The following is a 16,153-nucleotide window of genomic DNA, read 5'->3' as shown; positions in this document are numbered from 1 at the left end:
GGACATGCCTGTGCCATGTGGAGTCTGAACAAATCAATCATCATGAAGCAGTGAAGACTAATGTTCAGCCAGGACAGCTAGCTGGAGTCAGTCCAGCCACCAGGGTTCAGCAAGTCCCAGAGGACCCTCTCTTGCTGTTCCAGGTGGCTCTCTGAGTTTGGTTGGAGGTAACTCTTAGAGTCCCAGCACCTGAGTCTGGTAAGGAGTCCCAGAGTCCATGTAGCCCAGCCTCCTCCCCAGGACAGAGTGCGCCCCCTGCAACAGCCCCTCAGAGACAGGATGCTCACTTACTGCCTTCCAGTGCAGCCCATTCCATTATTGGATGCCTCTGGCTGTCGGGAAATATTTGTGTGCAGAAACATTTATTGGACTCTCCAATGTTCCAGGCGCTGTGCTGGGCACAGGGAAATCAAATAGCTAAGACCCAGTTCCTGCCTCAAAGAAGTCAGAGCCTCATCAGCCAATGGTGGAGAATGTAGCACGAGCCCAACTTCACTCCTGGGCTCTCAGGGTGTTGGGAGAGCGGTTAGCGGAAGGCTCCTTACGTGATGGGCAGGCGGGCTGAGGGTGGCTGGAGAAGGCGCCCAAATAAGGAACTAGTCCGATTATCCAAATAAAGAGGAAGTGACCGGTATCTCAGGCAACAGGAGACCCTGAACAGATTTGGAATTGTGAGAGAGTCTGGCTTATTCAGAAACTTCAAGTAGTTTCTGGCTGGACTGCCCAGTGAAGAGGTGGGTAGGAGGGAGAGACGAGGCTGCAGAGGTAGACAAGAGCAGCTAGAAACTATACCAGCCCCTCCTGCAGGCGGTGCACAGGGCATCCTCCCCACTGGAGTGACCTGGTCTAGGGTCCCTCAACCTCTCTTGGTTACCATTGCTTCTGAATCAGGCAAATCAGCCAACAGCAACCAAGCAAAAATGAACCCCAGGTGGTCCCCGCTGCGGATGGCCTGAAGGGTAGATTAAGCAAGGCCAACCTCGCGGATTGGTTTGGTTGGGAGCCATCAGCCACGTGATGGAACTCTGCTTCTCCACAGCGTCTGTCCCCAGGTGCTCACTGTGCCTCACAGCAGCGCCTCAGCAATCAGTCTTATTCCCACTTATGCCCACCACAGCCCCTCAGCCACCCAACCGCACCTCTTCTGGTCCAGGACCAAAGGCCAATCCACATGCCTTCCGTGCTGGGCGGGGCCTTCAGGGCTCCTGGCAGGCCAGACCCATGCTGTTCGTAATGTCCCTGCTGTTTAGACATGGTCTGGGCCCAGAGCATTGGGTGGGGAGGGAAGTTGAAGAACCACAGTTGAAAAACCAGCCCAGTTTTCTCTGGTCACCAGCTGGCAAAGGACCGGCTCAGAGCTCCTAGCAGAGAGATGAGTCCTAGTAACACCCCCTCCTCCTCTCAGCCGCCCTGCACCATTATGAAGTTCTTCACGGACCCCCTGGCAAGGTCAGGGAAGATCAGAGATGAACTGAGGGTCCCACAGATGGGGCGTTATGTGAAAGCCCGTGAGGTCTGAAAACTGCCTTTAGCTGAGGGGACATGGGGTATTAGAAAGAGCAAGACCCTGGGATACAGTCTACAACCCTCAATTTGAGCACTCACCCCCTGTCTGACTTGAAACAAACTATTTGACCTCTCTGAGCCTCTACATTGATTATAAGATCTGTTTTGCAGGACAGCGATGAGAATTAACTTCTTTCATTCTACACATGTTTTTTGTTTGTTTTTTATTGTTCAAATACATTTGTCTCCATTTTCCCACCACCGCTTTCCCCTGCCCCCACTCCCCAGCAGTCCTTCCCCACTTTGGCTTTGTCCACGGGTCCTTTATACAGGTTCCTTGACTCTTCCCTTCCCTTTCCCTGCGCCCCACCCCCCTTCTCTCTTGATTCTGTTGGTTTCTTTTTTCTTTCAATGTTGCTGGTTATATTTTCCTTGCTTGTTTATTTTGTTGATTAGGTTCCACTTATAGGTAAGATCATATAGTATTTGTCTTTCGCCCCCTGACTTATTTCACTTAGCATAATGCTCTCCAGTTCCATCCATGCTGTTGCGAAGGGTAGTAGCTCTTTCTTTCTGCTGCGTAGTATTCCATTGTGTAAAGGTACCATAGTTTTTTGATCCACTCATTTACTGATGGGCACTTAGGTTGCTTCCAGCACTTGGCTATTGTAAATTGTGCTGCTATGAACATTGGGGTGCATAGGTTCTTTCGAATTGGTGTCTCGGGATTCTTGGGGTATAATCCAAGCAGTGGAATCGCTGGGTCAAAAGGCAGTTCCATCTTTAGTTTTTTGAGGCAACTCCAAACTGCTTTCCACAGCGGCTGCACCAGTCTGCATTCCCAGCAACAGTGCACTAGGGTTCCGTTTTCTCCACAGCCTCGCCAGCACCTGTTGTTTGTTGATCTGTTTATCATGGCCATTCTGACCAGTGTGAAATGGTATATCATTGTGGTTTTAATTTGCATTTCTCTGATGGCTAGTGATGCTGAGCATCCTTTCCTATGTCTCTGGGCCCTCTGTATCTCTTTCTGATCATTCAGCACATGTTGAATGAATGTCGATGTGGGCCAGGGACCTTGTGTTAGGTGCTGGGGACAGAGCAGTAAACCAGGCCTGAGCTGTTCTTGGAGTTTCAGCTCCATCCAGAGGGATGTTAAACAAATAATCACAGGACAGTGGAGTAAGAACTCCTACAAAGATAAAAGCCATTCTGATGTAAGGTACTGAACAAAGAAGACATTCAATAAGTGTCAGTCACCTGTCCTTCTCAGGGAAAAACATATATGTCACTTGAAATGGGCATCTGTAATTCCTCAAAGCAGGGAAAATACCTTGAGCCCCCATGGCTGGGGACCTGGGCCCACTTCTGTCACCCCTTTCTGCTGGTTTGTGGCCCTGACTTCTCGAGGGTCTGGCTGCACTGTGGGGGCATCTACCAAGCCCAGGACCTCAGACTGGAACTGCTTCTGCCTCTGCCCAGCAGAGCCTACTCTAGCCCTCCCCGGCAGAGGGCACTCAGAGAAGGGACAGGGCAGGGAGAAGGTCCTGAAGAGTCGCTGCTTAATGTAATCCCATTCCCCTGCCTGACTGCCCCTCCACCTTCCCCAGACCTTACTCACTCTTCAAAGCTTGAGTAAGAGCTCACCTCCTCCCTGAAGCCTTCCAGGGTCACTGATCCAGTGGCGATCTCTCCCTCCCCAAGTCTGGGCAGATCATCATACCTGTCACTTCCTGGTCATTGAGCCTCAATTAAGTGCCACTTACTTTAAACCCATGATGATAACTACCCCACCCCCGCCCTTCACACCCAGCAAGCTCCTGCCCATCCATCTATCCTTCTAAAGACTTCCTAGTCTCCTCCAGAGGTAGTACCTTCGCTTCTGTTTCCAGGTCTGTATCCTAACCCTTGATAGCAACACAGGGTGGTGGTGATCTGTTGCCTCTTTCCACTGCTGGACTGTGAATCACGGCCTAGCCCAGGACTGGCACTTAGTAGATTCTCACTGAAGGAATGAGACCACGCTTATCCCCACCCTCACTGGGAGCATAATGGGACTACGGAGCTACAGCAGCAGGTGAGAATGGCTGATGCTTTTTGAGAAGGTGATGGGGTTCACAGAGGGAGGTCTGGTCCTGCTCCTGCCTCTTTCCAAGACCTTTGTGTACTCCTTCATTGTTACATAGCTGTTCTCAAACTCAGGTCCCTCTCAACAAAGTGGAATCATCTTTTCTTTTTTTTTTTTTTTAATACCATCTCTAGTGTGCCTCTACTGCTGCTCAGTAGGTATTCTGTGTGCATTTAAGAATTTTGACTTGATTCACTTTGCATTTATGAAGAAACTAGAATTACATTGATAGCAGAGAAACTTCTTATTCACTTCCAGAAGTAAATGGCAGGATTTAGTACTTCTTTAGAACAATCTAGTATTATTAGCTTTTCTATTTCAGCAGAAATTAGAAATGGTATTCAATGTCCAGACATACATATTTTGAAGAAATGATTGATTTCTGAACCTCCTGGAAGTAACACAAGCATTAGCTTATAAGAAAGGTTTTCAGAAAGGATAACATTAATCCAATTTAAGATAAATGAGAACAAAGAAAGGTACAATTCACTTATTTGTTGTGCCAGCAAGCATTTGCCAAGCCCCTTACTCTGTGCCATGATTCCCACTTTATGGACGAAGCCACTGCAGCTTGAAGAGGTGAAGTAAATAACAGAACCAGGATTTGCCCCTTGTTGTCTAACACACCCAGAGCCTGTCCATCAAAGCCCAGGCATCTGTACGCAATGTAATAGCGTTTTACGTGTGAAATTCTCATCTTCTCCAGAACTGAGCCATGCCTTGTTTGTCTCTGGGTCCCCAGTGCCTCTTCCAGGGCCTAGATCTTGGTATGCAGCGAGGGATTGTGTGATCGCTGAGTTCAGGAATGACTGAATGAAAAGACAAGTGCTACCTTTTATGGTTTTTTAAAAAGCTTCCTTTATCCAGCTGAGAGGTTTTGTGCCATGGGAGCTATGTTTCCCCCAAAATAAACCTGAAGTGGATCAAAAGGCTCTTTTTTTATATCCCTACTCTTCCCACAAGTGAAAAAAGTTCCTTTGTTACTTAAAATATCTGCGCCAGATCGTACAATGCTGTCTCTTAGCGCAAGTGCTTATTATTGTGGCTAATTTGGTCACATGTGTTTGAAGAAGAACAATGCCTCAGAAATTTTTAAAAGCAAAACAGCAATCTGCAGCGTTTGTTGTAATGAGATGTAAATTGCCAACATCGGGGAGTAGAGCGGGAGTAGAGCCGACCAAAATTTGCAATGAAGTGTTTTTCTTCCCCTCTTAAATTAAAAGCACTAGAGGCCCTTCCTTCTCTCCCCAAAGAAACCACGTGCTTTTTTGTTCCTTTGCTTTCTGATTCTCTAATACCAAACACTCAGCTTTCCTGACTGGCTCATTCCTCCATTTATCTGCCAGTTCTGACTGTCTACCTGAGCCTCGTTCCGTGCCCTGCTCAGCCCTAGGCCCCTCCAGAGGCTTTATCAACCTGCAGGGTGGCTATTGGTAATCCCTGTTTTGCAGGCAGGAAAGTGACGCACAGAGAGGTGAGGTGGTGAGGTCACGCAACGGGATTCACACCCAAGTCTCCTGACAAACCCTGTCAAAGACATGCCTTTGGCTGGTCCACCCTCCTTGCTGGGGCTGAGGCACCAGGCACCTTCACTGTGCGGTGCTGGAGGAGGCAGTTGCGGAGAGCAGGGCTAACGCTTGTATTAAACAGTACTGACCAAGAGTGTTAGGGAGTAGTTTTCCTTGAGAGCCAGAAGATCTCAGCACAATAGCCTCAATATCTGACAGAACTCCGCCAGCCCCTGGGGAGACCAGCGTGAGTGCAGGGGAGCATGGATGTGCCAGGGAGTGTGCAGACCTGCTGTAAGCTGGGCTCTGCAGGGCACTTGGGGCAAAAGACCAGCAGGCCTCTGGCTCACAGAAGCTGCAGTTTAGTCCTGGACTAATTTGAGCCCTCAGGTATAACGCGTGAGGGGGGGCGGGGGGTGCACCACGATTAATGGAGGAGCAACCACTCAGTTCCTGATTCTGCATTAATCATTTCCTATATTTGGTTAAGTCATTTAGTCTTCAGTCTTGCCAAGTTATTGTTGTCATTCCTCCTTGCAGGTGGGGGGCAACAGGGTCAGAGAGGTTAAGTAACTATTGATGTGTAAAATTCCCATGGAGGATAGAATTCGAACCAGGCACTGTGCTGAGCTCTGGACTCGGACAGAAAAAGACACAGTCCCTGCCTACGCTCAAGCCTCGCGGTCTGGTGAGGGAGACAGGCACAAAAACAAATCTGATTTCTCATCTGATTAACACAGGGAGGACAAAGCTTGGCTACCGGAGGAGGCTCATCACGACTCACTTAGCTGGAAGTGGCAACTCCAGGGACTCCAGTCTCTGACTCCAAATTCCAAGCCCAGGGGGTGGAGAGATTGACTTACCTCTATTTGAAGGGATGGGGCAGCCTCACGGAAGAGGTTGCGTGTGAGTCAGGCCTTGAATTGCTGGTGGCGTGCGGAGAGTGGACGTTATTGGGGGCAGAATGATCCAAACAGAGGGACTGGCCCAAGCTAAGATGGGGCAGCAAGAAGGAGAGGTGTGTGTGTGGACAGGGCAGGGCAAGGCAGGCCACTTCGGGTGGAGCCTGACTGCGGGGAGGGCACAGCAGGGGATGGAACCGCTCCTTCTGAGGTCCCATAGGTGTCCCTCCATAGCCATCTGAATTGTCCATTTTCCTGGCTTGAGGGTTCCAATTTCTATTTAACAACCTAATTTCTACCTCATGGGCTGCAGAAAAGTTTACAGATGTTTGAGAACAGCATCCCCCCCATCCCTACTTCCACCCCCAAGTCCCTCAACTCAGCAGCAGGCTTTATTTCGGAATCTTCACCCCAGCCCACTTAAGTCCCTTCCTCCCCGGCAACTCTCTCCCCTCTCTCGTGTCATGAAGAATTTACTGAGAGCCTGCAGTGTGCTGGGCACTCTCCTAGGGGTCAAAATTGCAAAGAGACAAAACCTTTGCCTTGAGGAGCTTCACAGTCTAACGTGGACAATGGATTGTCAAGTGACTGCAAACATAATTCACTGGGAATATTTGTAATGTAGAGACCTCATACCCGGTAGTGAGCAGAGCAAAGCCTCACAAAGGAGACACCTGAGCTTCGCTGTGAAGTCCAGCCAGGGGCTTGGCAGGCATGTGAGGTGGCTTTCAAGGCTGAGACAGTAATATACCCAGAGGAACAGAGGCCTGGGACAACACAGCGTAGGAGGGACCCGAGCAAGAAGTGGCCACCAGAAGTAGAGAGGAGGCTGGTCGTTCTGGGCCTTAAGGAGGGTACGGTGTGCGACTCCCTTTTGAAGGTACTGGGAGCCTAAGCGAGGAGGGACATACTCGTGTGGAGATCTCTTTGCAGCCATAGTGGCGATGGATGGGAGAGAACCAGGCTGAAGTCAAAACCGCCCTGGGTTCATTCTCTCATCCACATCTTCCTCTCATAGAAAGAAAAGGAGATTTTAGAGAAAGGACATGATCATGCCAAAAATGACCTGTGAGTCATCAGCTGCATGGACCTCCTCCTCTTGGCCCATTTCTTTTTCCTGTCACTGAATGTCAAAGCAGGAAGAGACCTCAGAGGCCAACTCAGCCATGCCTTTTATGGGAAATGAAAGTTAATTACTCCTTCCCTGCTCTAAGAAAAGACCAAACAGAATTTCAAACTGAGATCTCACTCAGAGAAAGGAAAAACTTTGGCATCTGCTTCTGAAACTTTGGAACTATTCATTCATTGTAGTCATTTTTTTATCCATGTAGTAAACATGCAGAGAGTACCTACTCAGTGCCCGGTGCTGTGGGCAAAGAGAAGAATAAGATCTAGGCGCAGCCTTTGAATGGGGAATGTGCTATTGGGAGGTGCTTCCGGAACAATTAGGATGCTGTCAGCCCTTCGCTCTGCCAGCTTCTGTCTGCATCTACAATCCACTCACCTGGAGATGCACAACTAAGACAGCAGAGCCAGGAATGGGATCTAAATTCTCTCTACCAAGATGAGCCATGCTTTGTTCTCCCAAGCCATCTTTTGTTCAGCTTTGTGCATGACTCACACTTAAATCGTGGAGACTAAAGAGATTCTGGTTGTGGATGACAGCTGCCAGCAATTCAGGAAGGATTTTTCTGTTGTGAGAAGCCCTGGTGTGCGGAATGTTAGTAATAAAATTACCGGTAACTTTTCCCCACCAGCCTGAGTCTAGGATGTGGCGACTGAACGTAGAACCACAACTAGATTCTTGGTCAGGTCTTTAGTAGATAAAGACCTCTGAACCAAGTTGTCCACCTGGTTAGGATAAGAGAAGGTTGGACCATGAAATTCATCTGTTACTTAAGTTCTGTGTTCAGCCCTGGGACCTCCTATGGCTGTAGCTAATCTCTGATCCCAGTCAGCTTCTGAAATTTTTCCATAGGGTGAATTTCCAGGATGCTCAGCTCTCTGTCAGCCTTTGGAGTTGCGCTTCTGCAAAAGTTAATCAAATCATTTGGCCTTATTTACTCATTTTCATCCTGTTTCTCTGCCCTTTGGTAATCAAGACATGATAGGTGATTTAAAAAATAGTCCATCATTTTTACAAGCTAATGGAGGAAAAATTATCCCTCATAGAAACCACCACCATTTATCTAGCTTTCTTTCACTGTTTAATCTGCACATAATTTGTGTTGATTGCATTAAAATAAGAATCAAGAAAGCTGCTGGATCAGGCAATCAGGGACCTAATCTGTATTGTGTTTTAATTTCTTGGTTGAAATGCTCCTGTCTAGATACTAGGTCTCGGGGAGTGGGTGGCCTTTGCAGTTCGGCGTTTTCCTTAACCTCTGTTCATCTGCTGTGGCCCGTTCCACTGTGGGCTGAAGAGATTGGTGGGGGAGGGGTGTTGGCAAATACAGTTTGCGTATTATAATAATTGCACCTCTTCTCCACACAGTCTTAACAGGACCTCTTTCCTGTGCAGGAAGCCAAGTCCCCTGCGTTTCCATTCAGACAGTGACACCCTAGAAGAGTGCTTCTCATTCATACTTAGAGTCTAGTCCACTCTTGTCTTCCGGTTTTCCAACTTTTTGCTTATGACATTCACCTACTTCACATTATTTCCAGGCCTGGGGTTAAGTGTAATCCAATGGACAAAAATGAGCCAGTATATATATATATATATAATTTTTGTGCCACTATGTATTGATAGATGCATAGTTAAAAATATTTGCATTTTATTTTCCTTGGAGTTCTAGACAGATCTCTTTTCTTAACTGCCTAGGTCCCGCCATTGACTTGGAAAAAGTAAAGTCAGAATGTCTCGAGCCCGAGCCGGAGTTGCGGAGCACTTTCAGTGAGGAAGCAAATACGTCGTCCTATTACCCTGCTCCTGCACCTGTCATGGACAAGTATATCCTAGACAATGGCAAGGTAGTGTTTCAAGCTCAATGTCGATTCCCTGCAAGTGTTTTTAGTCAGAGTAAAGATGGAGAGTATGGTGGGGCTTCTGAGACACAGCCTGACTATGTGGCCTCCCGGCCTGGCCCTGAGCAACTTTCCGGAATCCATGTGTTGTAACTCGTGGACCTTTACTGGGATTTTTTTCTTTTTTTCATTTTTTTTAAATATTGGGCCAAAAAAACTGTAAAACTAAACTGACATTTAAAAGTACCTTATTAGTGAGGAAGATTAAAAAATGATAGTTTGACGAAAACTGCCCTACCTAGCTACGAAATCAGATGCATAAAATTTCTGAGGTGAACAAGAAATTAACTGCTTTACAGATAATAAGTCACTATATATCCACTCACCGCTTATGAAGTATCTGTATGTCCTAAGCCCAGTGCTAGATACCAGGGATGCAGAGGTGAGTGAGACTTGTTTCTTGTCCCTCAGCCATGTTGAAGCTGAATGTTCAGCGGTGGTTAGCCCACAGTTCCAGGGCCACATATACCTTCTCAGCTTTTCTTTTAGACCCTTGAGGGGAAATATCATGAAAGAAAACCTAAATACAATTAGTAATTAAAAACAATGGAATAAACTTTGGGAGTCTCAAAGTCACATGATGATATAGCAGCAGGGCAAGAAGAAAACTGTCCTACCATCCACAAGAGTCATCTTGGAAGAAGCATACTGGAGCACTTTATGTAGGCACTGCTCAAACTCACTTTCAGTGTTACATTCTCTGCCACCATAGCATACATTCCAGCCATCACCTCTCCTTCTCCCCCAAAGAATCATCTGTGTCAGGGCATTTTTCTTGCCTAATGCTTTGAAAGTTTTCTGTTTATCCACCTCTGTTCCCCAGTGGGTTGATGAGAAAGAAAAGGTGGTTTATTTGGGTTTGTCCAGAGATATCCCTGCAACTGGTCAGACTGAGCCAAAGCGAATATTGTCAAGCCGAGGAAATGAAACCTGTTGGTCTTCGGGGCTCTGTTGGGTCTGCTGCTGTTCCGGCACCTCCCACTGGGCGCTTCCTCCCCTGCTGAGGCAGACTTGGTGGGCCAGGCTGTAGGCCCGCTCTGTGTTGCCTTCTTTCAGCCAACAGCCTTTAAAAGTCTGCTCTGCTGGGGAGAGGTGGCAACACAGTGGCTGCAGGAAGTCTGGAACCTGACATGTAAGCATAGCTCTACCTCTGACCTACCGGTGTGACCTGGAGCAGGTTTTTCCCTTCTCTGGGCCTCAGCTCCCCTGTCTGTGAAAGATGGAAGTGGTTGGTGCTCCCATGAGACTTGAGTGACTCCAACAGTATATCTAAGTTTGGTAAACCCTTCCCAATTGAAGATAAATAAAAGAAAGGACTATTCTTTCTTCCTTGATTTCTTATTCATCATGATCACGTGGTGGAATAACTAGAGACTTTTTTTCTTAAAGTAGCTTCCAAGAGAAATCAATTTGTATCTTGCTTTGAAAACTGAGCAGTTTCTGAGAATTACAGGGCCTTTCTTCTGCAAAGGTACCTCTTTCCCTCCAAAAAATGGGTCTCTTAAATCTCATTTAATTTTTTCACATATGATTTGCACAGAAAGCATTGAAAAATGCCAATTTTGGGGGGGTTTTGGTTGTTGCCGTGTTACTAACCTGACTTTTGTTTGCAACTAATTTGTAGTCAGGCAGAGAGAAGTGCTGAGGGAGAGCAAAGGAGGCACACATACTGCAAATGGATGGCAGCTTCCCAGAGCAGTGTCCCCGCGTCCCAAACGCAGCCCTCGTTGTTCTTCACTCGGCTCTCGTTTCTGCCCCTTCCTTCTCTTGCCTGCATGAACAAAGGCCTTAATCTCTACAAAGCCTAGAGCATTGGAATGGGATCTGTTTCCTAGTAGGAAACTACTTTTGTCCTACAAAACATTTCACAAAGCCATTTTTTGATCATATCCCATCCTCCCAGATGTCATGTTTTTAATAACGTCCCTTGACACATTTTCGTCCAATGGCAAACTGTAGTTTATGGGAATAGGGCTTGCCACAAAAGTTACTTTTTGGTTTTGAAAACTGCGTTGCTATTCTTTTTCTAAGAATTTTGTTTCAAAAATTCATTGAATCATAAAGCCACAAATACCAATAAAGTGTAAATAATCTAATTTGTACATAATATGCGTGGGGAGACACATCCAGAGACGAGCCTTGTCTGCAATTGTACAGCAGGCTATAGAGGCAAGCAGGCAGGAGCTGGAAACCAGACGTTTTGGTTCCCAGGCCAGTGTTCTCTCCAGTCTATGCTGCGGCTCCCCTGAAAACTGGGCATTGCTCTAGGTGACCCTGAGCTTGGCTGACCTCTGGAGCCCTTGTCCCAAATGTCCCGCGTACACCTGTGATTGGTCTTACCCAGGGACATTTCTTCCTGTGCTGTAGTTGACCTTGTACTTGAGCAAATGTCAGAAAATATTTCCTTCTCCAAGACACAGCAGCTCATCAGAACTGACAGCCAGTGCCCTTACAACATATTAAATATACTGTCATCTTCTCACTTTGTGCCCAGACTAGTCCTGATCACTTTGTAGGGGACGAAAGAGGCAAAATCTCGACCCACCCCCCGCCACGGACTCAGGCTGTGAAGGGTTGATTCAAGCGAAGGTTCTCATGAAGCTAGACGTTTGGAAGGGATAGAACTTAGCCTGGGAGTAGTTAGGAGTATTTTCTGGATTTTGGATGGGGGCTTGAAGGATTAGCAGGTTTAAGGAGACATAATCCCTTCATTCCTTCCTGGACGGAGGAAAGACCTGAGCAGAGACGTGGGGTGGAGAGTGGGGGGCGGGGGGAGACAGCAAAGGAAGTAACAGCTTCTGGAGGTGTGCTGTTCTGATGGTCTACTCCTGTTATCTTGTTTAATTCTCAAAACACCTCCGTGGATTAGGTGGTGTTCTGCCTGTTATACAGCTGAGAAAAGGAAGGCTCAGAGAGGGAAAGTGACTTGCCCAAGATGCTGCTCAGCTAGTTAAGTAGAAGAGCCAGTATTCACACCCAGGTATGAAGGTTCCAGAGCCTTTCCTTTTCCTGCTTCCGCATACTGGAAATAGAAATGAAAGCATTTAGGAGCTTCCTAGAGTGAGGGACATAGTAGGGAGAGAAAAGCTAGTCGGTTGGTTAGAAACAGGATTCTAAAAGGCCTTTAAAGCTGACAGAGGAGGTAGGATTTGATGTGACAGGGAACAGGGAGCTGTTCAGGATTCCAGGGGGCTGGCGTGAAACTCTGTGTCTCTCACAGACTATGGAATTCATCCAGTCAAAGGAGGAGAGCTGTGTCACAGGGAAATCGGTCTGGCCGCAGGGTACGGAGGCAGGAAGGCCAGCCTGTGGCATTTATCCTGGGGTCCCCATCTAAAAGGATGAATTTCACTGGTTCAGGCCAGAGAGGTGACCCGGCAGGTACAGAGGAAAGCAGATTAGATGTAGACAGACCTGCTGTTTCCACCTTGACACTGGCCACAGCAGGGAAGAGGGAGAGCGTGGGTTTCAGGGGCATCCAGATTTGGGTTGGAATCTTGATTCTAAATTTTGGTGGCCGTACGTCTGAGGAAAAATAATGTAGTCCCCTGAATCTCTGTCCGTGTCTGTGAAACGGGAATCATTTTAACCTATTTTTATTCCTTAAGGTCATAATGAGGATAAATAAATTGAGGGTACAATACCTGGTTCATTATAAATGCTCAAAAAATATTAATGCTCCCCTTCTCTTGTAGAACTTTAGCTAAAATGACCATCATTTTTGTTTTAACAATAGTAAATGTTTAAAATTGTAGGAAAGCAAGGACTGAGGTAGAAAAGAGCAGAGACCTTTGAAAAACCAAAGTTATCTTCCATTGCTACAGTTTTCTGATTCTGAATTTAATCTAATTTAAACCCCTTGTTTTTCCCCTGTCTCTGGGAGCTTGTGTGGGTAGCTCCAGAGCATCACCAGGGGAGGTGAGTTGGAGGCCAGCAGGGAGCCGCGGGGAACTTGTCCTCAGCATGCCTGATCAGGCACGCACACCGCCCACCTGCAGCCGCGGCTGCGGAGAAGAGGCCAGGCTTGACCTTGGGCCGGTGTTGCCCAGCCAGCCCCAGGCAGCACATCGCACTGCGGGGTTGCTTATCTCCCTGAGCCGCAGGAACAGATCTGCTGTCCTGGCGTTGCTGCGCAGGGAGGCCAGGTGGATCTGGTTATCTGATACCTTGCATGCAGAAGTCTGAATGGTCTTTTGAGCAAAAGAAAGTCAGATGTGGCAGGTGGATTGTTTCCTTACTGACAGCCATAGGTGGGCTATGTTGCTTTGTTGTTGTTTTATTTTCAATCATTGAAAACCCCCAGTAATTGGTGGAGGAAGAAGAGTTGTTGTCTGGCCTATCTGCTCACTGTGTAGTGCCCACCTTCCTGTCCAAGCCAAGCTTCGGTAGAAAGATCTTTAATCATCTTTGAACAATGGGTGTCCGCGCAGTCTGTCAGACCAGGGCTTCTCCCGAGACATCTCCTGGCCATGCCATGTTGATGATCTCAGGTCCTTCTGAAGACAACGACCTTTGGCAAAGCCTTTTCATTCCTCTTAAAAGTTGAGCTTATTAGCAGCTCTCTCCCCTCCACCGCCACTGAGGCCTTTTCACCCTCCACAGGCTCAGCAGAAACATGACATAGTGGCGATGGCAGAGTAAAACCCTATTTTTTGATGATTAATGTTAGCAAGTGTTTTCTGAGTTGCTGAACGAGCCAGGAAGGAGAAGAAGTTTCAGAGCTTGAAACTTTTTGAGTTTCGAAAAGTTCCGAGCAAGTTCCATTGCTCAAGCGTGTTGGGTCTTCAGCATTACTGACTCTGCACTGAAACGTCGAATGCCACCTTTACCAGAAGCCTAAGATCGTGTCTGTTCCCTGTGCCCTCAGAATCTGGCTGGGACACTGTGCTTGTGTTTAATTTAGAACCCTAGGTGTTCTGAGCCAGAAGGAACTTAAAGATGAAATCCAAGTCTTCCGGTTCAAGTTCGTGGAAACCTGAAGCCGGAGATGGGAAAGGACCTGCACAAATATGCTCCCATTAGTGGCAGAGCCTGGCGAGCCATTTTCTCAGTCCCAGCCGGCAGGGTTTGAAAACTTGGCTGTGCATTGGGATCCCCTAGGGAGCTTTAAACCCTCCTGGTGCCTGGCCCCACCCGATGAGAATAAATGAGAATCTCTGGGAGCAGGGCCCTGGCACCAGCCATTTTTATAGCTCGTCAGGGGACCCCACATGCAACCAAGTAGAGAGCCATTGCGCTAGGAGGATGTGTGTCCCAGCGGGTTTACATGAAAAGCAGCAAGGTCCCTCTAAAGTGCAACAGAGAAAGGACTTAAACAGATGTGTTCCTGACATTTGGTCAGGTTCTGAGCAGCCTTGTGATAATGTAAATACAGTTAGAGTTCCAGGTCTGCAACTTCATAGTTGAGTGACTTCTAACAAGTTGTTTCCCTCTCCTCAACCTGAAATTTCACCTGAAATGGAAATAGTGTCCCAACATCTTCCTCCCAGGGTTGCCAAGAAGATTTGAGATAGTGGGTATGAAGCACTAGAATAAGGCCTGGTATTCAGTACAGGAATGCTATTACTTCCCGTAAAGAAAGGTAATTTAGCATTTATGGAAAGGATCCTGTATAGTTATGCAGGAATGTCTTTTAAAGGACAAGAAAAGTTTCCAGCTGCCATCCTGTCCAACTAAACAGGTGCCTACGTCATTATTCCTTTCAGGTCCATCTGGGAAGCGGGATTTGGGTTGATGAGGAGAAATGGCACCAGCTACAAGTAACCCAAGGAGATTCCAAGTACACAAAGAACTTGGCAGTCATGATCTGGGGGACAGATGTTCTGAAGAACAGAAGCGTCACAGGAGTTGCCACAAAAAAAAAGAAAGATGCCGTCCCCAAACCACCCCTCTCGCCTCACAAGCTGAGCATCGTCAGAGGTAGGTCACTGCAGGGGAAATGCAACGGCCGAGCTGCTGTCCTTCACCCTCCGAAGGGTGCATCGGGCACGATTCAGTTCAAAAAGCACTTCCTGAGGCTTCTCTGTGCCAGGCCCCAGGCTGGGCATGGGGACACGGGAGCAGAGAAGGACCTTGTCCCAGAAGAGCTCACACTTAACAGAGCCAATGAGCTGTGGACAAAAGACAGTGCAAGGAGCTAACATGGGAGACAGACAGACGATGGGTCAAGGGAATTAGTTCTTTCAGGGGAAGAGACCCCTAGCTGGAAAATTGGGGAAGGATTCCTGGCAAACGGGCCACTGAATTGGGCCTTGACGGGTCCATCAGACATGGAGACACCAGTGTGTAAACAGAGATACCCCTGGAGGCAGAAGCACCTGGAACAAAGGCGTGGAGGTGAGACAGGAGCCCAGCTGTGTGCAGAGAGAAGAGAGGTCAAGAGAGGTGGCGGGGGGACAGTGTGTAGAGTCCCAGCCTTGTGCCTGGAGCAGTTAATGAGATGAAGACAACTGTTTTCAACTTCTCTTCTGGTGCTTGGGAGAGGCTGGGGAGAGGCAAAGAGACAGGGTATCATTTGTCTCCCTAAAGACAAGGCTGTATCCTGGACACTTTGATTTTCCTTCTTCCCTTCCTTCATCCCTTCCTCCCTCCCTCCCCTCTTCCCCCTCTTTCTCCCCTATCTTCTCTCTTTCCTCTGTCTTTCCCACCCTCTCTCCTTTCAGTCACTAAGCTCTTATCTGCTGCCAAGTATTGAGGGCACAAAGAGGGATAAGGCACAGCCTCCATCTGTAAGGAGCTCACAGTCTCATGGGGAAGGTGAACACAAGAACAGCTAGTTCCTGTACAGATAATTCAGTTTATAGAGATAGGCAGGGAAGTACACGGGAGCAGAGAGAATACTATAGTAATTGCTCATTATTCTGAGCACTTACTATGTTTCAGGTTCTGAGTTTTGTTTTTATGGTTCTGTTTTAAAAAATACTTTTTCATGTATTAACTCATTTAATCCTTATAACACTCCTACTGTTGGCTACTGTTAGTATCCCTGTTTTACAGCCAAGGAAAAGGAGACACAGAGATATTAAGTAACTTGCCCAGATCATGCAGCTTTTAGGGGTAGAGGCAGAGGTCAAAGCCAGGAGGGC

The 16,153-nt window shown here is 47.5% G+C and overlaps 2 protein-coding genes across 2 annotated transcripts in view; both read left to right on the top strand.

Moving 5' to 3' along the window:
* The window catches only part of AGBL4 (AGBL carboxypeptidase 4), a 1,003,652-nt gene that overhangs the window by 799,165 nt on the left and 188,334 nt on the right, over positions 1-16,153 (top strand). The window lies entirely within an intron of this gene.
* BEND5 (BEN domain containing 5) overlaps positions 1-16,153 on the top strand; it is a 49,563-nt gene that overhangs the window by 26,060 nt on the left and 7,350 nt on the right. The window contains exons 4-5 of the mRNA XM_054572849.1: positions 8,866-9,014; positions 14,774-14,987. Coding sequence (XP_054428824.1) covers positions 8,866-9,014; positions 14,774-14,987 — 363 coding nt within the window. The remainder of the gene's footprint in view (positions 1-8,865; positions 9,015-14,773; positions 14,988-16,153) is intronic.

This window comes from Pteronotus mesoamericanus, unplaced genomic scaffold (genome assembly GCF_021234165.1).
Source record: "Pteronotus mesoamericanus isolate MK-2021 breed Mesoamerican mustached bat unplaced genomic scaffold, CSHL_Meso_final contig_105, whole genome shotgun sequence".
In the NCBI taxonomy this organism is placed as follows: domain Eukaryota; kingdom Metazoa; phylum Chordata; class Mammalia; order Chiroptera; family Mormoopidae; genus Pteronotus; species Pteronotus mesoamericanus.
The sequence above is the reverse complement of the archived record's forward strand: the minus strand, read 5'-3'. Positions and strand labels throughout refer to the sequence as shown.